Here is a 27,920-nt window from a genome sequence, read left to right on the forward strand (position 1 = left end):
AACTCAGAAATCCGCCTGCCTCTGCCTCCCAAGTGCTGGGATTAAAGGCGTGTGCCACCACCGCCCCTTATTTCTCTTTTTGATCAGAGATTCAAAAGAGTATAAGTCAAATTTTCTTGACCTCCTCACATACCCATGGAGTACTGAGAAGCAAACCCAGGGTGTCTTGCCACTAGCTAGAGCCATACCACTAAAATACATATCTCAGCCTTTTGTTTTGCTGAACACTCATAGGGTAAAAAAGCACTTGATAGTCACATGATCCTTCTTATCCCATTTTACCAAGTTAAAATGTACCACAGAATTTCAGTCTGGGTGAAGCTACACTCCTAACATCTGTTGTTCCTGTGGGCCAAAGCTATGGTGAAATAGATGGCTGTTTTCTTTCTTATGTTCCTAAGTGAAAATTAACTGTTTCTAAACAGTGAGCACTATTGTATAACTGAGCAGTGAAGTTGAACATTCTTCCATTGAACATTCACTTGGTTTATGTTTAAAGCAAAACAGAGAGTAGAGTCTTCCCAGATTCTTAACAGAAAATAAAGCCCATTGTGATCTGGATTTTGGTCTGCACTCTGTATAAAATACAGGCATCAAACTGTTTCTGTTCCAAAGTCAAAGATGGAATATTTTTTACCCACTTCCCACTATGCCCTGTAGTCCTTACTGGAAATGAAAGAGCTAAGGAGAACAACAAAGAAGCCAACCAAGTTTGAAATGCTCAGAGAAAATGTTATGAACTTCATCGACAACTTGGTAAGGTGAGTCTAATGCTCCTATGAGCTAACAGTAATCATGTTCTTCCAATAACACCAGTGAGCTCACTGCCCACAGCCAATCCAGGGGGTTTCTTCCATCTAATTAGACTTTGATCTTCTGTCCTTGTTGTCTAATCAAATGATGTAGTTAAATTTTTACTGTTGGTTTAGGAAGGCAGGCTTAAACTTCATCTAGCCAGTTAGGCTGGGTGAGGAAACACAGTACCTTCAGAGTATTTTCTCAAGTTTGCATTGTTCTTTTTCTTTGCATTTTTTCTGCCTGTAGTAGGATCTGGGCCAGCCCAGAAACAGACATTGTATACTAGCCATGCTACTGTTTTGTTCTGAGTATTTTATCAGGACAACTAAGTATCAGCACCAAATCTATACTGCAGTACCTACTTAGCAACTATCAAAGTCTCCTATCTAGTTTGTTTAGGAGTCATTCTTGGGGAGCCTGGATCATTCTGGGTATTTCCCAAAAGCCAGCTTTATGTGTGTACATGATGAAATCAACCATCCAAGTAGCCTAAAATGACTTAGCTAGCTACAAACAGTGCAGAAATGCGAGGTCCAGCCTGTAAGCCCAGCATTTGAGATGCTAGGAAAAGTCAAGTCACTGGACATTGCAGGCTAACATGACCTTAAGTTTTACATCAGTTAGACTACTGAGACCCTGCCTCAAAAAGAAAATAGGAAAGTGTTGTTTTTATATGAAGGCAGTTCAAACTGGTCAGCAGATGAGGCCGTGAATAGGAATGGTAGGGGTGTGGGGGTGTAGGAACAGAGTAGGTTTTTGGTGAATACCATGATCATGACCATCCTGAAAGTGAAAATTTTCATTTCCCAGGACAATGTTGAAGGCAAGGTTATTCTTAGTTATTGAAGAAAAAAAGTAATGCCAAGAGGTAAAATGAGCAACATGTTAAAAGAAAGTTAAAAAGAAAGTGTCATTAAAAAAGCATCTCATTCAAAATTGGATTGAAGGCCTGGTAAGGACAGACACGTCAGTGCTGACGGTCACAGCACTTGCTGTGAACCTTTCCTGTTCCTGAGGCTTCCCTTTCGTCAAGCTGTAAACCTTGGCATCAGTTTAACAATGTCTCCAAACCCAATACCAGGCCCATGAGTTCCAACAAATCTCAGTGGGTACCCTTCTGACTTCTTATTATGTCTGTCTCTAACTTTTCACGAGCAGCTGAAATAATGCAGAGAATGAGATTTGCTGTGAAATCATGAAACTTTTCCACAGTGAGACTTGGTGTTGTTACCAAGATTGTCTCTCCCAGGAAGAAAGAGGTTAAGATTATAGTTTGTTTTTAAAGGGGAAGGGGAAGGAAACAGAAGAGAAATGAGGTGAAATCCCAAAGAGAAAATGGAACTCCTGTGTCACAGGTCCTTCTCTGTCACAACCTCTGTCCCTATTTTCCACAGGGCCTAGGGTACAGATGTTTGACAGAGCTTCTAGGTCTAAACAGAAGACATTTAAAAATAAATACAAGCAAAATGCCAATTCAGAATCTATGCTGAGTTACAAGTAGAGAAAGACCAGCATCCAGAGGCAGAATGAGTAGGCTCGGGAACTCTTGGAGGAGGAATGATGTTCATGCTGAGTGCCTCTCTTCTCCAAAGTCACTGAGCCAGCAAGCAGCAGGACAGAAGCGTAAGGGGCTTTCTTAAGGAGTAGCATCCTCTCTAGAAGGTGAAAGAGCAGTCATATTTTTTTGTGGCTACTCTGCGGTACTGCTTTCATGTATATAAAGGGTATTAGAGTGGTTTACAGGCTATGGGACACCTAATCCAGCAATGGCTGTCTCCTGACAGAAACAAGAACCCAGTCCAGTGGTCATTCAGTCCACAATGCTGGCTATCCCAGTTTATCTTCAGCACATGGCAAGAGGTAAACTAATAACTAGTGAAGGAATCTCTTAGCAGAAGGATGTATGAACTTGTCAGTGAGAATAGGGTGGGTCTTCCCACCTCAAATGATCCAATTAAAAGTGCCTTGCAGATGTGCCCTGCTGCCTGGGCAAAACACTAATCCCAGACTTCACAAATAGAGAGGACGTTTTAAAAGTAGTATTGATATATAAAACTGGGTGAAACTATATGGGATCCATTACTTGGCGTTTGTTTGGTTCCTGATTTCACTGTTTATTAAGTAGCAAATACTCATAGAAGATTGACAAAACTGTGGAATTGAAAATCAACCTGTATGTGTATGTATCCAAAAGCTGGCACCTGCTTTCCCTGTTTCAGAGATTACCTGCTGCCTCCTGAGAGCCAGCCTCTGCATGAGGTAGTGTACTTCAGCGCTGCCAACACACTCCGTGAACACTTAAATGCTGCTCCAAGAATTGCTCTCCACACTGCACTCAACAACCCTTATTATTACCTAAAGGTAAGAAGGAAGCCCGACCCTCCCAGTTATGTCAAGCCCCAGACACCAGCATCACACAAACATTCTAAGCTTGCAGTTGTTTTAATGAGCACAGCTTTTGGCAGTTCTGGGTGCTGCCACTTACATTTTTCTAAAAAACAAAACAAAACAAAATCAAGCTCCTAGATTTTAGATAAACTGACTTAGTGATAATATCAGTAATCAACTGAGGCTGTGTACATTTGCTCATATGTGAACTGCCTTTCAAGTGATAAAACCAGTGAGATGGCATTTGCCACTAAGGAGACAACCAACCATTCATGACCACATACAGAAGAAAAATTTGAACAAATCATAGGTAGAAAGCTTTAGGATATAATGCCTTACTCTTGTAAAAAATAATTTTTTCCCCAGACATGTTTATATATATATATATACATACACACACATACATATGTATATATCTTTGGCTGTCCTGACACTTGCTCTGTAGATCAGACTGGCCTCAAACTCACTGAGATCCAACTGCCTCTGCTCCCTGAGTTCTGGGATTAAAGGCTTAAATCACCACTGCGCAGCAGAAAAGGATTCTTATGTAGGTAACAACAGTTGGTCAGTGGTCAGGTAATAAGGGCTAATGAGAGTATGTACAATTCCAAGTGCATATTTTTAATGGAAAAAAACACCCTGGGATTTCATCATGGATTTTTAAACCTAACAGCAGTCTATTCTGGGAGGATCTGCAGGGTACTGCTGCAGAAACTCCTAAGGCAGCATACAAGGGAAGAGACAGTTTCCTAAAATCCAGAAAGTTACTAATTTCAGTTTCAAATGTTCAAAACTACCTTTGTTTTGACAGGTAAAATGAACACTGAGTATTAAGTAGGTGAATAGGATTTTTGAACAAATGTGCGTGCTCAGGAAGTTGGATGTTTTCCTTCCAGAAAAGATGTTCTAGAAGGCACTTTTGGATGGATGTGGTAGCAAGTTTGTAATTCTAGCTCTAAAGAGGTTCAGGCAAAATCACCGAGTTCAGGGGGCCAGTATGAACTTACTGATACTTTGAAAAAAGTAAAGTGGGCTGTCAGTAGTCAGTGGATGAAGGGGCTAGTGATTACCTAGTAAGAAACTTAATAGCCTGAGCTTGACCCCCGGACCCCTGTAAGTACCGGAAGAGAAATGATTCCACAAAGTTGTCTTTTTTAAAAAAAGATTTATTTTTTTTATGTATATAAGTACACACTGTAGCTGTACATGGTTGTAAGTTTTCATGTGGTTGTTGGGAATTGAATTTAGGACCTCTCTTTGCTCCGGTTGGCTTTGCTTGCTCAGGCCCAAAGATTTATTTATTATTATAAATAAGTATACTATTGCTGTCTTCAGACACACCAGAAGAGGGCATCAGATCTCATTACTGATGGTTGTGAGCCACCATGTGGTTGCTGGGATTTGAACTCAGGACCTTCAGAAGAGTGCTCTTACCCACTGAGCCATCTCGTCAGCCCCACAAAGTTGTCTTCTGACTTTGACATGTGCCACACAGGACATGCATGCCCACATATATATCATACATATACATGCACATAGTTATTATATTTTTAGTTAAAAGGTGGTTCCATAAGACACCCCAAATTACTGCCTGTTCCTTGCATAATGGAACACAGATCTAAAGTATGGTAGCACACAAAAGTATGGGGAGAATACCAAATAGGAAGTGACTGCTCAGTGGTTTTTCAATGATGATGCAACTAGGAGTTTGACAATTTCCCATTTAAAGACTAGTTATTTTTTTGGGTATGTGCTCATGTGAATAAAATACAAGCGTCCAGAAGGGGGGATAAGATGTCCTGGAGCTGAAGTGAAAGGTGTTGTGAGCTGATAGGGTGGTTGCCTGGAGCCAAGCTCTGGTCCTCTGCTACATACAAGCAGGAGATGCTATTAAACCCTGAGCCATCTCTCTCCATCCTTAATGATTTCATAGTTAAATAACAGCAGTGTCTGGTCAGGTAGTTCAGTCAGCAGGTAAAAGCATTTGCCATTAAACCTGACTGAGTTTAATCTCTGAGATTCAGATCATAGAGGGTTGCTTCCTACAACAGTCTCCAACACCCACATGCTCCATCCCCTATGCGCAACAAATGAATCCATTTTTTTGTAAAGAAACCAACAGTTTTAATGTATAAGCTACAAATTAAAACCTTTAGTTGTAGAGTTCCAGAAACAAACTGATGTGGTCTTACATGCACTTTGTGTATGAGATTTTGTTTCTTAATAAAACTGAGATTTCAATTAAGTTAAATGAATACTGACAGTTTCTATCGGGCTTGTGGTGTTAGGGCTGACTGTCTCCAGCTCTCTGCTGGCGCCCTCTCCTGGTCTGTGCAGATGACTGTATTTAAGGGGCAGCATCTGTTCACATGGAAACACACTCATGCACAGAAATAAAATAAATCTGAAAGAAAAGCTCTGCAGTGTTAGTTAGGTTATGATGACTAGGCCAGGCCATGCGGAGGCCCTGTTACAACAGCAGAGAAAGTGCAGCGCTGAAAACAGGCTTTTCTTTGAGAGATCACACTCACTGTACTGTTACCAATGAGAAGTGTTCACTAATGCCACATAATAACTGCTAGAATTACGTTCATAACAAATGTTGGACGTAGTATTTTATTGGGTAATCACTCCCAGAGATTTCTAACTTTTACAGCAAACTGAAACACATGAGAGTCTCCACAAATAATAATTTGCAAATGATTTTAAAAAGAAAAGTCTTAGAGAGTGGCTTAGAGCTCAAGGGATATAGCCAAGACTGGAAGTATGAAGAAACGACAAGATTCTACTTTCTGATTTACTAAATTTAGGAGTTCATCTTTTTGTTTTTAATAATTTCTAAAAGGTAGTAACTTTTCATCTGCTGTTTTTAGAATGAAGCACTGAAAAGTGAGGAAGGCTGCATTCCAAATACTGCCCCTGACATCTGCATAGCATATAAACTGCACCTCGAGTGCAGCCGGCTGATCAACCTCGTGGACTGGGCAGAGGTAGGTCACAAAGAACAAGGTAGATGTTTAACTAGCTTTCCTAGAGCTTTGTTTTTTTCTTTTTCTTTTTTAATTGTTTTGAATTCAAAGTTTATTCTTAAATTTGTTTGCAGAGCACAAATGTTGTGCTTCAGAAGTTCCTGAGGAAGCAGAGTCTGTAGCAGTTTGCGCTAACAGGCTCCTATTCTGATCGTGTGGTTTTTTAAAGCAAAAGCCAGACAAAGGATTCCGATCAGCTCAGTGCATCTAGCATAGAACCCAGGTGTGGTGGAAACAACATCTTACACAACAAGAGACATTCTACTCTAGAATACATGGCAAGGCAGGGGACAAGTGCATAACTGTCAAAAGTACTATTTGACATCTTCTGAACATTAAGGGACATGCTGAATTAGACTCTTCCAAGAGAAATATGCATTTTTCTGGAGTAAAAGATTGACAGTAAACAGGGATTTCTCTTTTAGAATTTTAAATAGTTATGCTTTAATCCTCTAACACAAATATATAGTCAGTTTTATTATTTTTAATGAATGACTGGCAAAATGTAATGTCATTAGTCATCTTCAATTTGAAATCTGTTGTAAAAGATGTGTCAGATATCTACAGCAAGTCCTAAAACCTGATTAGTTATAGAACTATCTCAAGGGTACAGACAAAGATGCATAGCAACAAGTTGTATTTTCTTCTGTCTTGTGTACTCAAAAGGCTTTTGCAACAGTTGTGACAGCTGCTGAGAAAATGGATGCAAATTCTACAGTCTCAGAAGAAATGAGTGAAGTTATTCAGTATCCTTTTAAAATCAGTTCTACAGTGTCTCAGTAACAGTATTTTAAGTTTTCTGTTTCTTGAACTGGCTAGGTCATTTGCTTAAAAGAACATTTGCCTTGAATTCAAGCCCCAGCAGAAAAAAATGAAAAAAAAAAATCAAAAAACAAAAAACCCTGTATCTAAAAATTCATAAATATGTATTGCTTTTTAACTATAACCATTCTAAAACAATCATTTTCTAAGTATCCTGAATTTAGTCTGAGATCAAACCAAAAATTCTATTTTCAATTTATATTCCAGTTTTTATTAAGGAAATTTTCATTGAATTATCAACTTTTTTTTTTTTAATTTTTATTTTTTTGTTTTTTCGAGACAGGGTTTTCTCTGTGTAGCCCTGGAACTCACTCTGTAGACCAGGCTGGCCTCAAACTCAGAAATCTGTCTGCCTCTGCCTCCCAAGTGCTGGGATTAAAGGCGTGTGTTGCCACTACCACCCACTTTTAAAATATACTTTTATCAACTTTTAAAATATACTTCTAGAAGTTTGGGAAGGAGGTGATTCTTACACAAATAGTGTTCAACACTTTTCCATTTGACGTTTTTGTGAGACACAGTATCATGTAGCCTCACCTGACTGGCCTCAAACTGCCTCTGTCTCAAGTGCTGGGATGCAGCACCATGACATGCAGCTATATTGAACCTTGTATTCTGACTGCATTTAGGGTTTTTCAATATGGTTATATAATTTAGTAGTATTTATTTCAACCACTTATTTCAATTTACCAGTTACTATTTCAACCTTGAGATTTCACTTTAGTCTTTTTGTCAAACAACCAACCCTAATTTTCCTTAACTAGAGCCTCCAGTGCTCGATTTATTAGAGCTGTTTCTGAATTAGAACTTTTAGGCTTCATAAAACCTACGAAACAGAAGACTGACCATGTTGCAAGGCTCACATGGGGAGGATGCTAAAAAGCAAATGAGTAGAGACAAAAGTTCCATGTCCAACTTAGACAAAGATCAAATCTGGCATATTTGCATATTTGTATGAAAACATTTTGGGGGTACTTCAAAGTCTTTAACAATTGCATAAAGCCTTTACACATTATCGGTATACGTTACTTCATTCTTGCTTGTTTGGTGTGTAAATGTGTCTTATGTGTAGTTACATCTCCTCTAGAGAACTTGCAGCACTGCATACCAGTACATTGTAAAGTCAATCTTACAGGTGTTTTCCTTGCTAGAAAGGCTGAATAAGTATTCCCATGAACAGTCCAAGGAGACTTACACCCAGTAAGCCTTATACAAACTGCTCCCTACCTTACCATACTTAGAAATGTGAAGGTCCAGTGAATATCCTGATCTCTTTCATAAGAACTTAAGAATCAGATACCTAGAGCTATTATTTAATGTCCAACCCCCAAGAGAATTATACCAAAATTGTTCACAAATGATTCAGAGAACCCATGTCCAGAAAAAAAAACTTTTAAAAAGCCTTTACTTTGACTTGTCCAAGATTATCATCCATGCCGTGATCCCCATGCTAAGGTTTTAAGGAATTTACATTATGCCCAGATGAGAAAATGTCTCTTTAAACAACACATTTTATGCATATAAAATACAGAGGAACTGGTCTTAATACTGGCATATTTTTATCTTGTCTGTCTGAGGCATGTTTTCTTGCTTGTTATTTTTCTTTCCCTAGGCATTTGCCTGCATTTTTGCATGTATGCACACTGACTTTTCTCTCTGCTACCTAAGATTAACACAATGGAAACTGTTCTCACACTATCAAAAGGACCTGTAGGACTGAACCATTAAACCGACTCGTGTAATTACTTGGTATCCTATAAAAATTCAATTCTTTATTGAGGTGCCTAGTACTTCTTAGGTATTTTGGAAAACAACATCAGTGTTTACCTTGTCCGTTATTTAGCAAAGCACTATTACACATACAAGTAACAGCAGGGTAAGAAGAAGGCTAATTGTCACTGTGGTTTGAAAGAGTGGTCAAAGCAGACCTCACTTGAGCAAAAAGTACAGGAGTGAAAAAAACTACCCAGGAGGACTTATGGGTGAACCCACTAGGCAGGAACAACAGCAGTAATCAATATCCTAGGGTGGGAGTAACCCAAGCATATCAAAGGACAGAGGCAGCTAGAATGGGTAAGGGAGTCCAAATAGGAACTGAATGTGTAGGGCAAGAGTACAGGTAATGAAGCTTCTTTTCTTAGGTCAGAAGCAAAAGGCTAGCCTTTCAATGATCAACACTTGTGAGAACACAGTGAGGAGGACTGATGCAGCTAAGCAATTACTAGTTAGCTGACCAAAGCGAATCTAAGTCTAGGCGAAGAGCAGTAGGCTTGGTGACATTGTAGATAAGCTACAATTAGACGCACATTTAGAGCTTTAAGATCCTTTCTGCTTATAAACTAGAAGCACTGCTATCATATGGTGGCACTACTGCTCAGTGGTGGAATTTCTAGGAACTAAGGTCTAATGGGAAGTTCTCAAGTCTCTGGGAGTGTGGCCTGGAGGAAAAGTGTAGGGGTCCAATCCTCTTTATTCTTTTGCTTCCTAGCTGATGAGCTAACAGTTTAGCTCTAAAGTTTACCCATGTCTGCTGCCTCACTAAGACCAAAGCAAAGGACAAGTGATCATATACAGAAACCTTCAAAATGCAATTAAAATAAACCCCCTGACTTTATAGATCAACCTGAGTATTTTATTGTAGTTATGGAAGGCTAATTGATTGAAGGAAACAGCAGCAAAAATGAGTTTGGCTTTGGATATAAAAATCAGGAGATAGTCAGGCAGTGGTGGCGCACGCCTTTAATCTCAGCACTTGGGAGCAGAGGCAGGTGATTTCTGAGTTCTAGGCTAGCCTGGTCTACAGAGTGAGTTCCAGGACAGCCAGGGCTACACCGAGAAACCCTGCCTCGAAAAACTAAAATAAGTAAGTAAAAAAAATCAAGAGATACCTGTTAGAGACATTCCAGAGAAGTGCTATACAGTAAGGTGAACAGAATCTTGTTACTAAAGATCATGAAAGTCAGCACTGAAAAGAGGCAAGGAGATCAAACTCCAGCTTTGAGGTTTATGCTTATAGTGTTAATGAAAGGAATCAGGCAAGTATCTTAGAAGCCAAGCGAAGACTTTGAAGCTCATATATTCATAGATTAAACAATGCAGTAAGCTTAGGTAACTTGGTTAATTGAAGATAAACTTACCAGGTGACCTAACCAAGTATCAAACTGAACAGCAACCTGGGAAAGCCATAAGCTAATTTTTTATAATATGGACTCTGTAGCATCACCTTACATTCTTAACACAAAAGGCTTACCCTAAACACTAAAAAGAAACACTAATACAGTTCACAAGTGCAGAACTTGCTGTTATTCTAAAAGACCAGAATTTAGTTTGTAGCAACCACATCAGGCTGTTCAAAACTACCTGAATTCTAGCTCCAAACAATCTACCTACCACACTCTCTTTGGCCTCTGTGGGCACTTGCACACCCATGTGGACATATACAAGTATTAAAACTTTTAGATCTGCCTTCTAGTTTGTAGCGTCAAAAAGGACAGGTCATGTTGATGATAACACAAAGAAATACTCAAATTACAGCTTAGTCTTTCCAGAAAGTTGCAATCTTGATTGAATCCTTGTGGGGGAAGAGAAGGGGTTGAAGTGCTAAAAGCACTTGGAAAACAGAGATACATAAATGTAGTCAGCATCTACTTCAGGTGGCCAGCACTGAGGTTATATAGAGGCATACATGTTTTGACGTTAACAAGTACAACTTCTGAACGCAGTTTATACTTGAAAAATTCAAGTAGGAAATGACACTATTCTTTCAACTTCTGTGAATGTTTTCCTAACAAGTTGAGAGCTACATTTGAAAGATAATGTGGAGATTCTGGTTGATATTACTGGGGGGAAGGGAAGCGATACTGTTAACACCCTAGAATGCACAAATACATCCCAAAGTACCAATAGCATTGAGACCGAAAATCTAAGTGTGAGACTTACTTCACAGCCAGCCACCCCATTTTATATCTTGTGTTTCTTGTGCACTAATGGACTTTGGAACTGCCTGGGAACACAAGTTGGGGGCTTATTTTTAAATGAGGTTAGTAAGTTAAAAGTGAAATATTGTTAAGATTAGTCTTATGACAGGAAGTATGCTATTAAAATTCAAAGGGGGCCAGAGAGATAGCTCAGCAGTTAAGAATGTCTGCTGCTCTTGCAGAGGACTTATGGCACTTTGGTTCCTAGCCCCAACATGAGCAGCTCAGTAACTGGCTGTCTTATGGCCTCAGGCACATAAACATATAAATAAAGTCTTTAAAAAAAACAAAAGAATTCACTGAGCAATATTGAGGGGGTGGCCTTTAACCCCTAATCCTGCCCCAGTTATCAAGATTACAACTGTGTGGTTAGCACTTTCAGCTTTCTCACTGCTTTGTAAAAAAAGCTTTGTTTGGAAACCATGTGTGGAAAGTGTTACATTAAACTCATTCATTCACTGTGATATTAGTGTTTTGAAACTATTATTTAGTGTTTTATGTATGTGTGCTTGCCTGAGTATATGTGTGCTCTGTGCATCCTGGAGGCCAATGGAGTTCAGAAAAGGCATCAGTGAACTGGGAACCAAACCAGGGTCTTCTGAAAAAACAAAACAAACAAACAAACAAAAAAACAAGCAGAACTCTTAAACTTCTGAGCCTCTCTCCAGCTCTTAGATGTTAATTTTGCCATCTCAACAGTACCTAGAATTGTCTAAATCTCAACAAGGCATGTCTAGATCAGGTAAGCCTGTGGGCATGTCTGGGTGACTGAATTTCCTTAAGTAATTAGGAAGAGAGCCAACCAGAAAGTGGGTGGAGCCATCCACTAAGCTGAGCACTTACTGCTCTCACTTGTGGCTGCCAGTTCCTGCTGTTTTGATTTCCCCACAGGGATAGACTGCAACCTGGGATTTTGAGCTAAAATAAACACTTAATACCCTAAACTGCTTTGTGCAGGGTTATTTTATCACATCAACTACAGCAACCATGCTTTCATATATCACATCATTCAAAAACATCAACACACCTGTTTTAGAACTTGTTATATAACATGCTGCTCAACAGCAAGTTACAAAAGTTTTGAATCAGAACTTAATTCCTGAAAACAGCATTTAAAAGGTAATTACCAGAAAATTAACTTCATTGATTTCTAGAAAATACTTATGTTCAAAAACACTACTTTATTCCAATACTACCCATGTGTACAATTTGAAAACAGGCAGAATAGAAGTAAATGTTTTATTTTTTTCCAACTAAACTCCAGTGCTACAAGGGCAGTAAAACAATACACTGGGGAGGGGGGGTGCAGCAATAAACATTTGTTAAAAAGACTGATAGAATAAATAAAACTACCAAAAAAATAATAATAAAGAAAATCATATAAACCCATTCTGAAACCCCAAGTAAGTCCTGAAATACAGAAATGCCCTCCTCCTCCTCCACTATCTCACAGAAGTACTGTAGACTAACTGCTTAAATGTCCTGGGATTACACTCTAAGTTATTAATAACTGGTTACAGCTTGGTTGTAGTGCACAATTAAAATCACACTAACTTCATCTGACGTGTCATTCTACAGTTTTATTTACATAACCAGTGAAGGGCATGTTCTAGAATGCCAGCTTTAATCCCTTTCAAACATTAATATAAAGAAGCCAAATTGTAATGATACAGCAAAAACGAGGCCACTGGTATTAATACAAGTAGCAAAGGTCCACATCCGGGTGGTAACGACATCACGGAAATTTCCAAAACCAATTGCTGCTGCCTAAGAGTGGTTGCCACTGACGAAAGCTTGAAATAACCTGTGTTCACAGATGAGTACTGGCATTGCTGCATGTCATAGTTGGGACCTCCTGCAACAACTCAACAAGGAACAAGGCAGCCCACAAATGCAAAAAGCGTGATTCATGAAACATCTGGAGGAGAAAAGGAGTATTAGTATAGAGAATGGGGCAAAATTACAACAAGATCATTCTTTCCCTACACCACTCCTAGATAGTTAACTTGTAACATTTTACTTCTTTTTTTTTTTTTCTTTTTCGAGACAGGGTTTCTCTGTATAGCCCTAGCTGTCCTGGAATTCACTCTGTAGATCAGGCTGGCCTTGAACTCAGAAATCCACCTGCCTCTGCCTCCCAAGTGCTGGGATTAAAGGCGTGCGCCACCACGCCCGGCCTTTTACTTCTGTTTTAAACTAGCTTTTTCTCTACAATTTTTAATCAACTCTCTTCTTAAATATGAAAACATGGTCTTTTCAGTTTATATTTCAAAGGTTAAATACTTACAACTAGCAGGCTGTTCTCCATATCGCCGCATTATCTGATCATGCGTAAACTTCACAAATGCATCATATTGTTCTATAAATAAAGGTATGCATAAATTACATGACTTGCAAAATGTATCAGAAAATATAAAGCAATGTGAAGACACTCTTAACACCATAATCCTTTCCATAATCTGAATAGTAATTGTAAACAGCTCAGTATGTGTTTTCCACAAGATACAAAATAAACAATACTGTAGCCGATCTATACAGCTAGCTCATCCCTGGGGCCATGAAGGTGAGACAGGGCTTTAAGAATGTTAATTCCCCTTTTTACTGAAATTCTCTGGTCCATAGACAAGACTATACCAATGTACAGAAAGAATATATCAATGTAAAAACACCTGTGGGAAATAATTCTTACACTGAGTTTCTAGGTGTGCTGATTTGAATAAGAATGGACTCCAGAGTTTCATGTATTGGAAACTGAGTCACCAGGGAGTGAAACTCTGAAAGAATTCTAAAGATTATGAGGTGTGGCCTCCTTGGCAGAAGTGTGTCACTGGGAGCAAGGTGGGGAGATGTGAAATTAGGATGTAGCTATCTGCATGCTGCTATGCTCTAACATAAGCAAGCTCCCAATTAAATGCTTTCTTTCATAAGAGTTGCCTTGGTTATGGTGTCTCTTCACAGCAATAGAAAAGTGACTAGAACACTGGGATATTCTAAAATAAACTCATTTATTACCTGCAAGTTTTGTATTCAGTATTTCTTCATATTCTTCTCGAACCTTCTCTTCCCGTTCTTTCAACAAACGTTCACAGATCATCCCAACCTGCCTTAGAGTAAATAAGGGCTGTTCTTTTTTTAATGGTGAGGATGTTGCAGATGAAGTCCCTATGTACAACATGAATAAAAGATCACTTGATTTAGAACCACGACAGAATAACTCCTGAATGAAGGTTTCATTGAGAACTTCCCCATGTCATTTAAAACTTATTATCTATGATAAACAGGTCTAACTATTAATTCTATCAGACTGTGATTCTGGAAAAAGGGATGTCATCTAAAGGAAAAGCCTAAATATGAGTGGAGAAAACTTCAAAACAAAATCCTTGCACCAGCAGTGCCCATCACAAAACTCTCAGTCTCCAATCCAGCACATGCCTGTTCAGAACATTGTTAGAGTGGCATAAAGACACTTATTTTATTGTTAGTGCTTGTTGTTAATATTTTAGCCCATACAGTAAATCACATCCTATTGTTCTACCACTTCAATATTCTTCATTTTTCCAAACCTCTTAGTTTCCTAAGTTTAGAGAATTCTATCTAAAAAAAAGAAAAAAAATAGAGAATTATACTTTAAAAAAGAGCTGCTGCAGGGAGAAATGCGGATACTTACCAAAGGAACATAATTGATTCTGAATTTTGGATAGTGACTATAATCCCCACTTTTAAATTATAATTTAATTCACCTGAATTCAAGTACTCAAAACTGCAAGAAAACCAAAGTTCCAAAAACAGCCCCAACACCAGTGTTTGTCAATTTCAAATTAGCAAGAATATTCCTTCCGTGTTTCTATAACTAAAATAATGTAGAAACATTTAGAGAACATGTTAGAGAAAATTCTCTTAATGGTAGTTGTTAAGACAGTGAGTAAGCATGGATCTGCATTAGAACCACTAGGATACTAACAAGTTGACTCATGAAACAAATTTCAGAAATTTTAGACATTCATCCTCTATTTAAGGTACTTTGATCTTAAAACATTCTTGGCTTAAGGATCATTATCCTTCTGATAACCCAGGATTATGGTAGTTATTCACTGCATCCCTGCTGTCAAGTATTACATACAGATGCAAGCGCACACGTATGTCACAGTTGTTTTACCTATCTGCACTGACTCACTCAAATTAATCCAACTACCAAGAAGTCTATCCTAACTTACTTTGAAATTCCAAGTCTTGTTAAAACTGGCAAATCCCTAAGAATTAAACTAATATTGTAGAAAACTTAAGATCATTATTATAATTTTAGTAAGAATCACTCCTTTGGTACAACTAGCTCCCTGCCCAATTGGGAGCACTCCAATATTTAGCATTGAACTATATTTCCCTATCAAATTCTGATTACTTTACACCTTTGATTTTATGTTTCTGTTTTGAATTGTACCAGGTTTTTTTATCCCTGCTAAGGAAAAACAAATGCTTCTGGAATAAAAACTATTTTGACAGGGTATTAACTAACGGTAAGGCAGTTCTTTTTTTGGCCAAGTAACTCCGGCCTAGAAAAGTCAGCCCTAGAAAAGTAGACCATTCTCTCTAAAGGGTAAATATGGGTTTTCAACTAATATACAATCTTTAAAAAACATAAAACAAACAAACAAACAAACAAACCACACTTTAAGGAATCTAGACCAACGTGACCACTGTCTGCGAGTACATGAACAGACATTTGTATAATGGTTCTATGAGAAGAATTTTTTTTTATGGTTTTTTTTTTTTGTTTGTTTTTGTTTTTTGAGACAGGGTTTCTTTATATTGCCTTGGCTGTCCTGGAACCCACTTTGTAGACCAGGCTGGCCTCGAGCTCAGAGATCTGCCTGTCTCTGCCTCCCAAGTGCTGGGATTAAAGGTGTGTGCCACCATGTCCGACTCAGAAGAATTTTTGAATGTAACCACTAGATCAATAATTATAGGATATTCACAAAATGGCAGTGTTAGGGCACTGTTATCTAACAGAAAAGCGTGTGGTGGACTGGAGCTAGTATCACAGTTAAAGGCACTTGTTTTTGCAGGACTCAGGTTTGGTTCTCATAACCATCTGTAACTCTAGTTTCAGAGGATCTGACATCTTCTTTTGGCCTCCATGAGCACCAGACATATAGTGGTTCATATTGTACATACATGCAGATAAAAGCACAAAAATAAATGGGTATTTTTAAAACATAAAGTAAACAATAGTGATTTTTTAAAATGTAAGTTATAGTGTCCACTTTAGGGATGCTAAAGATGGCTATCTGTGGTTGGTGGAAATACAGGTAGTGAGTACTTTTGAAATATTATACATTACTTAGTGTAACTTCTTTAATCTTGGAAAAAGCAGGTGCTTTAAGTCACTGTGGCCATTTTGCATTTCTCCCATCATTTCTAATGTAATACTTCTTATACTTATAAATAAGGTTTATTACCTGGTGATGCTGGTCCACTGATGAGAAATGCATGTGGCTGTGAATCAGAACTACAACCTGGATCTGTCTGCTGAAAACTAGCTTCTAAATGTCTTCTCTTCTGCATACGTTTATACTCTTGTTTTATGTTGTACAGAATTTGTTCTAAAAGGAAAAAAGTAAAAATTTAGCAAAAATCAAAATTTTCATACTAAAAGAAAAAAACATCTATCAAAAATATTTCTTCCAAATAACAAAGAACTGTTTTTCCCTATGAAGCCCTTTGCTGAGCATAAGCAGGGCCTTCTTTGTAAGTAGCATATCCAACCCTCTTCTGGCCTCTCTAGGCATAGCATGTGACATATACTCCCAGATACACATATACATGTAAAATGGAATACATCTTAAAAAAAATAAAAACCCAAACAAACAAACAAAACAAACCATATACATGCCGTCTGGAATTCAACAAAGTCAAATCCTATTTGTAAAAACTAAATTTAAGCTTTTTACTCAAAAACAATGGTCAAGTAATCTAATTTTCTTCAATCATTTTACTCAGAGTAAATTCAGAGCTCATGTATCTATTACATATAGAGCTACTTAAGTTAACCAGTATTTCCAGTAATGAGAAAGGAAGATTATGTACATTCAAGCATAAGTCTAAAATGACAAAGTACAAGAGAATTAAAATTTCATTATGAATCAAATTCTCATTAATATGAAGCACAATGAAACTCAAAACCATTCTAGCATTAACACAAAGCATTCTGTATCTTGGAGAAAAAAGCTCATATGAAATAATATGATACAGCAAAAGGTAATACAGCAATAAGCAATAAGAACAACTGTACTACAATGCAGTTATCTTTTACATAGCCACTGTAACATAAAATTATTCCCAGCATATCATTTTTGAGCCAATAGAATTCACTTTACCACACAATTTCTAACTAAAAATAAGGACCATCTGATCTGTAGGAAATGCCCCCTGAGGTTTCCATTCCCCTTGTCATCACCATAAAACCTCCAGATTTTCTCAGTAACTCCTTTAGCTCAATGTGGAACTAAATTCCAAGAAGTTTATTATTAATCCCAATTAAAAGCAAAAGTGAAAGCATGCAGTAAGAACTGCAAAAAGGGAAGAGTGAGTCCCTATACTCAACAAGACTCACATAGGAACAATCCTGCTAATACTTAATAACTAGTGCCTTCCACTTTTAATCTGTAGTACTCTCTTTTCTTTCTCTAAATATTCAAAAATGTAAAAGATCATTTTTAGGTTATTTTTAATATGTGTATGACACTTTTGCCTACGAGTATACATCATATGCGTGCAATGCTTGTGGAAGCCATAAGAGGGCATCTGACCTCTTAAACTGTAAAGACAGTTACTAGCCTGTCTAGTAAAGAAGAAGACTAGAACCCTGGTACCCTGCAAGAGCAACAGGTGCTCTTAACCGCCAGGCCATCTTCCCACCCCTCCTTTGTTTGACTTTAAACACTTCAGATGCCCAATTCCACTGTATAACTAAAAGAAAAAGGAACTCAAATGATAAGTGAATTCAGTCAAAATATCATTAATTCTGTCATTTAAAGGTTTGTGTGCTTATGTAAATACACACAAACACACACAAAATACTGTGAATATATAGTTCAAATACAAAATTACATATAATTTACTTAAGGAGAGTTGTGTGGGTTTTGACTGTTTAAACTTTTTCAAAATGATAACTTTTTTTAATACAGTTGATGGTCAATTTCAGTCCTTTTCCACTTAAGTAAACAGTTGTCAGTATGAAATAAAATTATGGTCATGTATTCATGCCTTGATATGAATAGTTTCCTAGCTTTCAGAGGTATCTGATAAAACTATGGAATATCTTGTTACCAATAAGCACAGTATCTTCATTTAAAAAAAGAAATAACCCCTTTTTTTCTTTCCGTTGTTTTGTTTTGTTTTGTAGACATGGTTTCTTTGTGTAGTCCTGGAACTCAGAAATCTGCCCGCCTCTGCCTCCCAAGTGCTGGGATTAAAGGCGTGTGCCACCACTCTTCTAACAATATTCTAAAAGGCTTTAAGCTAATGATATTCAGAATGGATGACAAATGTCATTCAAAACACGGTAAAGTTTATTTACAGCCAGAATCTTCAAAATGTACTACACTAAGCTTGGAGTAGCTTGACTTTAATATCTACCACCTCTTTGAGACTTTTACATGATCACTACAAAGCCATTGCTCCTTAATCTGTCTTCCTCTATGAGTGGTTTTCAACCTTCCTAATGTGACCCTTTAATATAGTGTTTCATGGTCTGGTAACTTACTACCATAAAATTATTTTGTTACTACTACATAACTGTAATTCTGCACCTGTCATTTATTGGAATGTACATACCTGATATGTAAGATATCTGGTATGTGACACGCCCCCTCATGGGTCACCACTCACAGGTTGAGAATCACTGCATCTAGTTCTAAACTTTACTACCAAATTAATATAGGCCAAACTAAATTGTACCATAAGAGAATGCTTGAAACAAAACTAAGACTAAAATTCAGTAAAACTACTTTTATTTTAAGCCCCAATCCAACTGACACAGCATAGTGGTGCAAAACCTTTAATCCTAGCACTTGTGTGAAAAAGGCAGTCTACTTAGTGAGTTCTAGGCTACACAGTGAGCCAGTTCTCAAAAGGCAAACAAAAAAATTGTGATTTATCAATTTAAATGTAATATAAACTCCCAACTTTCACTACTCTTATGTCTCTTTACATCACACACACTCCCCTACCTCTGTCTCCAGTCTTCAATAAGCCAATACTCACATGATAATCACTACATTAGCCTCCCGTATAAGTGGACTTCACAACCCAACAGTGTAAACATTTTTTAACTGCACCCATGCTATGACAAATACATTTTTCCTGTCATCATTCATGCATACTGCATCAATCAGTTTCTTCCTATTGTTGACTGGTGGTAATCCATTTATCCAGTTTCCTGTTATTGGCTTTTCAGACTGTTTCCAACAAAACTACTAAATTCAAGTTCTATTCTGAGGTCGACGTTTTCACCTCTGTTTGGTAACACCTAGGAGTGGTATCAGACTACCTAATCCCATGGCAAGTGAATGATTTCATTTTGTAAAGAAACTACCAAAGTTTTCCACCATGTTCTTTACCATTTCACATACCAGAGTGCTCCTTACCAGCTAGCTACTCCTAAGTCTTGAGCTAATACTTGAAACTGCCAACTAAAGAATTCAAGGATTCCTAACATTGCCCATACTGTTGTATATCTGCTAGGATGCAACTAAGTCACCTAAGCTATACTTGTCTTCAGATACTCTAACACTGATAGCACATGGTCAACAACTTATCTAACTTACACAAGATCCTGGCAGCACATGGTGAAAACCACTAAATTGGTCTGATATATTTCATTTCAGGAGTTAAACAGTTTTGAAGCTGATAAAGACCACCTCACAAGTTTCCCACACCAATATTCTACTATGTACATTACTTCTATCCAGATACTTGATTAAGTTCCCACTACATCAGCAGTATAAAGAATACATATATGCACAGCCTCCTCTTAGGATACGCATCTATGTTCAAGGAGCGTTCTGTTTTAAGGTATTAATCTAAACCAGTATGTAAGCATTGCTATATATCACAATACCAGTAATGTACTATTTCACACTAAGCCACTGAAGGTTGGTACCATCAACACCTCTTTACTATGTCCTGTCATAGCAACTTCCACTTAGAGAAGTTCTTCCAGGTAACATTTTAGTACTAGGCAGTGTCTTAAGGACAGGGATAATAAAAGTTGAGAAATCCAACTACATTTTATTCAACTGCTAAGGTAGTTTTCTGCTGCTCACAGTACTCTTCAAGCAGGATCTCAATATGCATCCCAAGCTGGACTCAAACTCGGGAGATCATCCAGTGCTACCACACGCAGCACTATCTCATTTAAAAACAACAACAACAACAACAACAACAAAACGTTGGGCAGTGTGGCCTTTAACCCCTGCACAATTGGACCTACACAGTGAGTTCCAGGACAGTAAGAGCTATGTAGAGACCCTGTCTCAATAAATAAACAAATTAATTAATAAACAACAAAAAGAGAACAGTTCTCCTAAACTCACCCCTAATCTATTTTCATTCTTATTTTCTTGAGGTGTTGTAGTAATAAAAATTAATGCTAAAAGCCAGTGCACACATATCAAAATAACTTGACAAGTGAGCAATCCCTGACAGTGGCAAAATTCCCCCAATGAGACTACCTAAAATACTATACTGCTAGAAGCCCTTAGTTATCACCCAGGAGGAATATGAGGGAATATTGAGAAGGAATATCCTGGGGCTGGAGAGATGGCTCTGCAGTTAAGAGCACTGTTGCTCTTGCAGAGGTCTGAGGTTCCATTCCCAGCACATCCTCACAAACATCTCTAACTCCAGTTCTAGGGTGTGTGATGCCCTCCTTAACTTCCATGGACACTGTGTATGTATAATGCATATTTATAAACACTCATACACATAAAATAAATACTTCTTTAAAAAAAAAAAAAAAAAAAAAGGCCGGGCGGTGGTGGTGCATACCTTTAACCCCAGCACTTGGAAGGCAGAGGCAGGCCAATTTCTGAATTCGAGGCCAGCCTGGTCTGTAGAGTGAGTTCCAGGACAGCCAGAGCTATACAGAGAAACCCTGTCTTGAAAAACCAAAAAAAGAAAAAAAAAAAAAAAAAAACCAGGCCGGGCAGTGGTGGCACACGCCTTTAGTCCCAGCACTTGGGAGGCAGAGGCAGGGGGATTTCAGGAAGATTTCTGAGTTTGGGGAGGCAGAGGCAGGGGGATTTCAGGCATATTTCTGAGTTCGAGGCCAGCCTGGTCTACAAAGTGAGTTCCAGGACAGCCAGGGATATACAGAGAAACCCCGTCTCAAAACAAAACAAAACAACAACAATAACAAAACAACAGTTAAGTTCCCAGAAACATTGTTTAAATTTTTCACTGGAGTAGTTGTTACAACTCAATTGAATTAATACTTTGCTCATAAAATATAACTACAGGGTCACGTAACATCTAAAAAAAAAAGATACAGAACTGCAATTCCATTGTTTCCCTAATTGCAGCACTTCTAAGAAACCTGGAAAATGCCAAGTGAATAACCCAACAAATAAACTCAACATTTTAAGTTTTGTGGTAATACATTAACCAACTAACTTTAATAACTCTGAAGCCATTTTCAAAGTTGGTATCATTTGACCAACATCTGCCCTAAAAATTCAGGGACCTATTTTAGACTCTTAGTGGATCTCTCAGGTATGTATTGAAAGTTGGGATAAATTGAGTTCTAGAATTGCTATAGTGAGCAATCAAAGTATAGAGCAGATAGATGCCAGACATGTACAATAGGTTGGAGTATTTCCCTTCTCTAAATCTTTTTAAAGTTAACAGTCTTATCAAAGACATCAAATCAAAATTGACCAAATTTTCACATATGCACAGAGAAACTTTTGTAGGTTAATAGCACTGGACAGTATTAAGGTCAATAGTAAATACTGTTAAACACAAGGACTACAAGGACCACAGAACTCTGAATAACTTAGTTAACATACTCAATCCCTAAACAACTCTGCAAGGAGCCCAGTCTCTACTCTTACTATCAGTTTGTATTTGTAATGTTTCTTCTCAAATAGTAAAATACTGTCAATACTAGACTCTTTGAATTTTTCTTTCATACTTTATCGCTGTTTGTCTTGTGTTTGTGCATTTGCTCACACATCCACAGTTACACACTTGCCACGGGGCACAGGTGAAAGTCACAGAACAGTCTTTTGGAGTTGTTTTCTTTCCACTACGTAGGTCCCAGTGATCAAACTCCAGGGCCCTCAGACTTGGCAGTAAGCACTTTTATTGGCTGAGCCATCTAATCAGCCCTGAATCTGTTATTTTCAACCTTTCAAAAGTATTACTACCCCTTTTTTCCTGGCCTATCTTAACAATAGGAAAAACATACCCAAGTAACAAAAGAACAAAGCCATTCAAAAGCTGAAGACCATCTCTGAGGTAACTGATGGCTAGAAGCATCTTACATGAGGTTAGCTTGTGTTTCTGTAGGTGTTAGGCTTCATTCAGGGACCCCCCCACACCTTGGAAAGTTAAAATGAACAATGCACTGGGGTGTTCTTTAATGACCATAAACCCACGGCTTTTTTCTTGCCCCTCCGCACCCCCCAATTTTTAGGATCAAATTTAGGGAGATTTGTGCTTAGACAAGCATCCTACTACCACTGAGCTAACATGCCAATTCCAACTAACAGGCTTCTTAAATGCACAATTTTAACTGGAGCTATACATTTCTAAATATCAGGTTTACAATCCATAGCACAAAGAAACACTACTAAAATCATTTATTTGCCAAATCCACTGAAAAACTAGAAGTAATTTAACAGCTGTCTAAATAACCACAAATATTAAAAGACACTTCTGGCTCAATAAAATGACATCTGAAGTTAGATACTGCCTTCTCCAACAGACATATCATTTGTTTGCCTAGAACCATTTGTATTTCCTTTAAACCAGCTGGTGTCTCCATTTGGAGGCATGTATCAATGTCTAGTGAACAATCTATCCTCCATTCACAAGCTGTAGTTTCCATTTTTTAGTTTCCAACAAATACAATGAGTACTTACAATGGAATTTAACTCTTCATCCAACTCAGTTCCTAAAACAAACTACAGCAATGGTACCAAGCAAGCTACAATGTACACATTAATGTTAACTAGCTGACTCACAAACAAGTCAGCATCCACAGAAGGCCATTCACAAGACCACTGATTCATAGTATAAATATGAAAACAATGTAGATTTGACTGACAGTCGGGCAACCTCTTAACAATGGTACACAGTATCAAAACAACTTCTTTCTTGAAAATGGCAGGGCAATTTTTTGGTTATATAATAACAGACAACTAAAAAATAACTTAGGCTGCCAAATAAAAAGCCCAGTGGCAGTGTTGATACAGCCCCTCAAGCTGCTGAGATCTAGAGACCTACAAAATGACACAGACTTTTGTTAATGTTTTAGGTTGCCCCCCAGAGCTTGATGGTTAGGATTCTATTGCTGAAGACATCACACAGTCTGGCCACAGGGCATGGAACAAGCGTACTGCCGAGAAGCTCCCCTCTTTTAGCTAGCTTCCACAGTCCCAGGAGTTTTGCAGGCTACTATGAAAGAAAAGTCATGCAAGAAGCCTTACCCAATCATGACCTTTCTTGAGCTACAAAAATAATTGGTTTGCCATGATAGGCCCATGAGTGCAATAGTGGCACAAATGTCACAGGGATAAATGTCCTGCTTTCTGGTTGGGTTTATGATTTCTGCTTGCTCCAAGGCAGAAATACATGCTTGACACTGTAAAGCTAGCTAACAAGCCATAGCTGGAGCATGGCATGGGCTCCAGGAGTGAGCTCACTACTACTATTTGTTATATGGACATGGTAGCAAAAATACCATCTGATACAAATTTAGAGGGTAGTTTGAGGCAGAAAAAGTATAAGAGCCAGGTGTCAGGGCCAGTATCTTCTGGACATAACCTGCTGAAGCACTCATGAATGAACAGCAACAGTGGCTGCCCGCCCACATTAATACACAAAACCCTATCCTTAACTGAGGACAGGTGATGGCATCTGAGGGAGGAGTCAATTTTCTTAAAGCTCTTAGTAGGTCAGCCATGCTCTAGTGGATGACCCCAAATCTATGAGTATATATAGGCAACACAAATTGGGACTTAAAGTTATTTTAGGAGGAAGGGAGGGAGGAAGAGAGAAAACATGAAATTGAGAAGCAGGAAAAGGTGGGTGAAATGTATCTGAGAAGAGTTAGGTACTTAGAAAAAACACATCCTTAAAATCTAAAGGCAGGGCAGGGTGGCGCACACCCTTTAATCCCAGCACTTGAGATGCAAAAGCAGGCCAAGCACCCAGGAGGGAGTTCCTGGCTAGTCAAGGATCTATGATAAGATCCCCCCCACCCACGCCCCAGACACATTCATTCGCCCAACCTCATTTAAATGCTTCTCTCTCCCAACCCACCCTCACTCACCACCCACCATCCTTTGATACACTAAAAAGTATTTTAAGCACCATTGAAATAAAATCCTAAACCAAACCAGTGTACACATACTTTTTTTTTTTTTTTTTGGTAAAAGACCAGACAATAAATATGAATTCTGGGAATGTACTCTCTCCACAAGCTTAACAAGATAACCCGAAGTGGACTTTAAACTTTAAAGGAGGACAGGTACAACTGTATCCAAATGACTGTTTTTCATGGTACCAACATTTGAATTTTTTAAATTCTCAACATGATGACATGATCACTTTTATTCTTTTTCAGCCATTTAAAAATGTAGTTAAAAAGAATCCTTACCTCCTAGACTGTACAAACACATGGCCATAGGTTGTCAAACCTATCTTAGAGTACAATTCTGAATTAGTAACTCAGGTACACCAAAAATCATGTTTGAGAAGAGGGGCAAGAACAGAAGCTACTGTTAATTAACATAAGAGTTTCAAGTCTTGAAGGTAAGAAGGCAAGTTAGACTTCCTTCAACTAGCCCTCTAAAATTTAGTACTAAATTTTAAGTTTGAAAAATGTTGATTTAAATAGGAGTAGTCATATCAAAGTTTGGAATCCCCTTCCTGGACTGTCTAAAATAACAGCGTTTAGAACAGTGCCCAAGTTCTTGAAGCTACTAATATGCCACTTCAAGAACACTATCAGAAGAAATATTCAAATTAATATTCAAATTAACTGAAATGCCAACTTAATATTTACCAAACTCTAAAAATATTAATTAGCATGTGATTTTAGGTTTCAAGATATGATCAAGCTGGCTAAAATACTAACAATAATCCCAATTATTTTACAATGTACTAATTTAGACGTGCGAAAATGAGGAGTGAAGAATGTTAACCACTCTACAATACAGCACTGACACAACAGATTGGAAGACGGTCATTACCGTTTCTGAAAAGTTCCCTTTAAGTAAAGAAAGGTGTCACAGCTCCCGGCTGTTAGTGTTCAAGATTATTTTAATTGCATAGGGATATATTGTAACTCTCAAACTTAACACTAGCTCCAATGAAATTTATTGCCAGTTGCAGCTGTTTTGAAATGGCCTCATTAGCAGATCGGACACCATTTCAATGTTCAAAGATAGCATTTCATTAAAGACAAAAATGTCTGCCCCGAGGAATTCATTCTTCACTTTGTACCCTTCTTCTGCAGCAGTGGGTTCTCAACTCTCCTTTAACACCTCATGCTGTGGTGATCCCAACCATTAAATTATTGTTGCTACTCCATAACCGCAATTTTGCTAGTTATGAATCATAAATATCTGATAGTTCCCCCCTTGGGGTCTCGACCCACAGATTGAGAACCATCCCTCTAAACAAATCAATCTTTATGGGGGAGGGGCAGTTTAGGTATGATCGTTAAATAAACTTGGAATTTCTATGAAAAGTGACTGCAACTCTTAAAACAGCATTGGGCCACATTAGATCAAAAATTTAATAGCCAGAATAGATAACTGAGGTTCACCATGGATTTGGGTATGAATATTTAAATGTGACATTAGAAAAAAAAGCACATGGTACAGTCAATTTCATACGGATGTTACCAAATACAGAACTCTATAGTTCCCATCTTTTTAAAATGAGTTACTGAAAAAAAAAATTTAAGCTAATCAAAAGCTTTAAGGATGCTATCACCAAAGGCTTGCACACACATACTCACAAACCCTTGCATGCCACACACAAAAGAAACAGACTTACACTAAAGTCCATTAAACTCTACCCTAAGACTGTGCCGGTGGCACAAAGATTTCCAAATGCAGAGGGGAAAAAAGCCCTAGGTACACATTTAGTGTACAAAAGCAATCAAAGGTACAGAAATCAAGGGTACAAAAATTCCCGCAGGCACTTTCAGAAAATGTTTCAAGACTTCAAGTCTGAAGTCCATTGGAATCTTGATTTATTCGTTACTCTCGAGGCTAGGTTGTTTTCTCCCAACATACTTCGTTGGGATAACTAAAGCATTTACAAATAAACTAGTCAGTCTCAATTTGAAGTACACCTTCCTTTTCACTAAAAGTTCAAGATTTCTGAAGGACTAGACGCACAGTGAGATCACATTACAGTACTCGGGAAGAACATTTGCTTTGTTGTTGACCCTGCTAGGGAAACAGGTCTTGACTCAGCCAAAGTGGCGTTCTTGTGGGTGATTAATGACAGGCCTACAACTCGCCCCAGTGACATCCATCCCCCTCCAAACCCCACCCCTTCTATACTAAAACCAGCCAAGTCTAAAATGGAGGAGGGGCTGCCTTCTCGCCTCAAACCACTCAGTCACTGAGTTAATAGCTGCAACCAATCGATTCAGCCCAAGAGACCCGGAGATTCGGGTGAAATGTGACCCTTCTCTCGCCTGACTTATGAATAATATCACCCTCTCTGATCATTTCCGCTGGGTCTCTACAGACGGAAAGGATTCCAGCGATCCTGCCCCAAATGATCTGCCTCACAATGAGGTACCCCACAATGCCGGCCAACCCGACTCGTACCCACCCAACCTGCCGACACCACCCCCACCTTGGTTCAGGCCCTTCCCTTTGTGTCCGCACCCAAGCTCCCAGTCGCAGCCCACCCGGGCAGCCCCGGGGCCGAGGCCCACCTGTGGTGAGCCGGGAGGAGACGTCGCCGAAGGGGGAAGGCTCCATCCGGAGATACTTCTGCGGCGAGGCGGCCGCGGCCGAGGCGGCGGCGGCGGCGGTGGCGGCAGCAGGGGAGGCGGCAGCCGAAGTCGGGGCCGACAAAGGCGCGCACCGCCTCCGCTTCGGAGATGCGGGACTCAGCAGTGGGTCGAAATCCAGAGTCCTTTTCAGAGTGGCTCCGCACGCCATGGCGGCGGGCAGCCGAGGCCCGGCTCGGGCGGGGCCGCGAAGGACGGGGGCAAACGGGCCCTCCGAGGTGCCCGGTGGGTGTGGGGCCCGGGACAGCGGAGCCGCGGCAGGGCAGGCGGGCGAGGCGCGAGGGTCGCGCCGCCGGCTCGGGGCCGCTCCCGAGAGGCCGGGCCGCCCCCGCCGTGCGCTCGGGCTGAGCGCGCCGAGGCTCCTGCGCGGAGACCGGCTCCCTTCGGAAGTGGACCTGGCCAGTGGCGTGACCGAAACGCGATCTACAACACGCCGCTGCAGACAGGAGTTCGTGTGCGGCGGCAAAGCGCGGAAGCTGCGAGGTGGCTCGGCCGCACAGAGCTAAGCGATGCACTCGACCCTCTCTCTTCTCCACGGACCAACTCTGCCACCCGCCGCCGGCCCCAATATGGCGTCAATAACAACGCCGCCGATTCAAATCCTGCGGCCCCAGGGCGCCTGCGCACGGGGGGCGGACCCGC

At 39.2% G+C, this 27,920-nt stretch overlaps 2 protein-coding genes across 7 annotated transcripts in view; one reads left to right on the forward strand and one right to left on the reverse strand.

Moving 5' to 3' along the window:
- Orc3 (origin recognition complex subunit 3) overlaps window positions 1–8,406 on the forward strand; it is a 48,182-nt gene extending 39,776 nt beyond the window's left edge. For all 6 annotated transcript variants that reach the window (XM_031366403.1, XM_031366405.1, XM_031366404.1 and 3 more), the window contains 5 exons: window positions 661–761; window positions 3,018–3,159; window positions 6,060–6,176; window positions 6,882–6,961; window positions 7,811–8,406. In XM_031366403.1, the coding sequence (XP_031222263.1) occupies window positions 661–761; window positions 3,018–3,159; window positions 6,060–6,176; window positions 6,882–6,961; window positions 7,811–7,916 (546 nt within the window). In that variant the 3' untranslated portion in view covers window positions 7,917–8,406. The remainder of the gene's footprint in view (window positions 1–660; window positions 762–3,017; window positions 3,160–6,059; window positions 6,177–6,881; window positions 6,962–7,810) is intronic.
- A 3,769-nt stretch (window positions 8,407–12,175) lies between these two features.
- Akirin2 (akirin 2) lies at window positions 12,176–27,866 on the reverse strand. The gene is made up of 5 exons (XM_031366410.1): window positions 27,201–27,866; window positions 16,471–16,614; window positions 14,027–14,176; window positions 13,302–13,373; window positions 12,176–12,932 (listed from the first exon to the last, which is right to left on the reverse strand). The coding sequence occupies exons 1-5, from the start codon at window positions 27,427–27,429 to the stop codon at window positions 12,922–12,924; spliced, it is 606 nt and encodes a 201-aa protein (XP_031222270.1). The 5' UTR covers window positions 27,430–27,866; the 3' UTR covers window positions 12,176–12,921.
- Window positions 27,867–27,920: the final 54 nt, after the last annotated feature.

This window comes from Mastomys coucha, unplaced genomic scaffold (assembly GCF_008632895.1).
Source record: "Mastomys coucha isolate ucsf_1 unplaced genomic scaffold, UCSF_Mcou_1 pScaffold14, whole genome shotgun sequence".
Taxonomy (NCBI): domain Eukaryota; kingdom Metazoa; phylum Chordata; class Mammalia; order Rodentia; family Muridae; genus Mastomys; species Mastomys coucha.

Excerpts from the sequence above, each read along its gene's own strand:
- Akirin2 (XM_031366410.1), bottom strand. The coding sequence starts at position 27,429 with ATGGCGTGCGGAGCCACTCTGAAAAGGACTCTGGATTTCGACCCACTG. Across the intron at positions 16,615-27,200 it reads CTCCTCCCGGCTCACCACAG|AACAAATTCTGTACAACATA; the intron begins GTGGGCCTCGGC and ends TTTTCCTTTTAG. Across the intron at positions 13,374-14,026 it reads ACTGAATACAAAACTTGCAG|AACAATATGATGCATTTGTG; the intron begins GTAATAAATGAG and ends CTTTATTTATAG.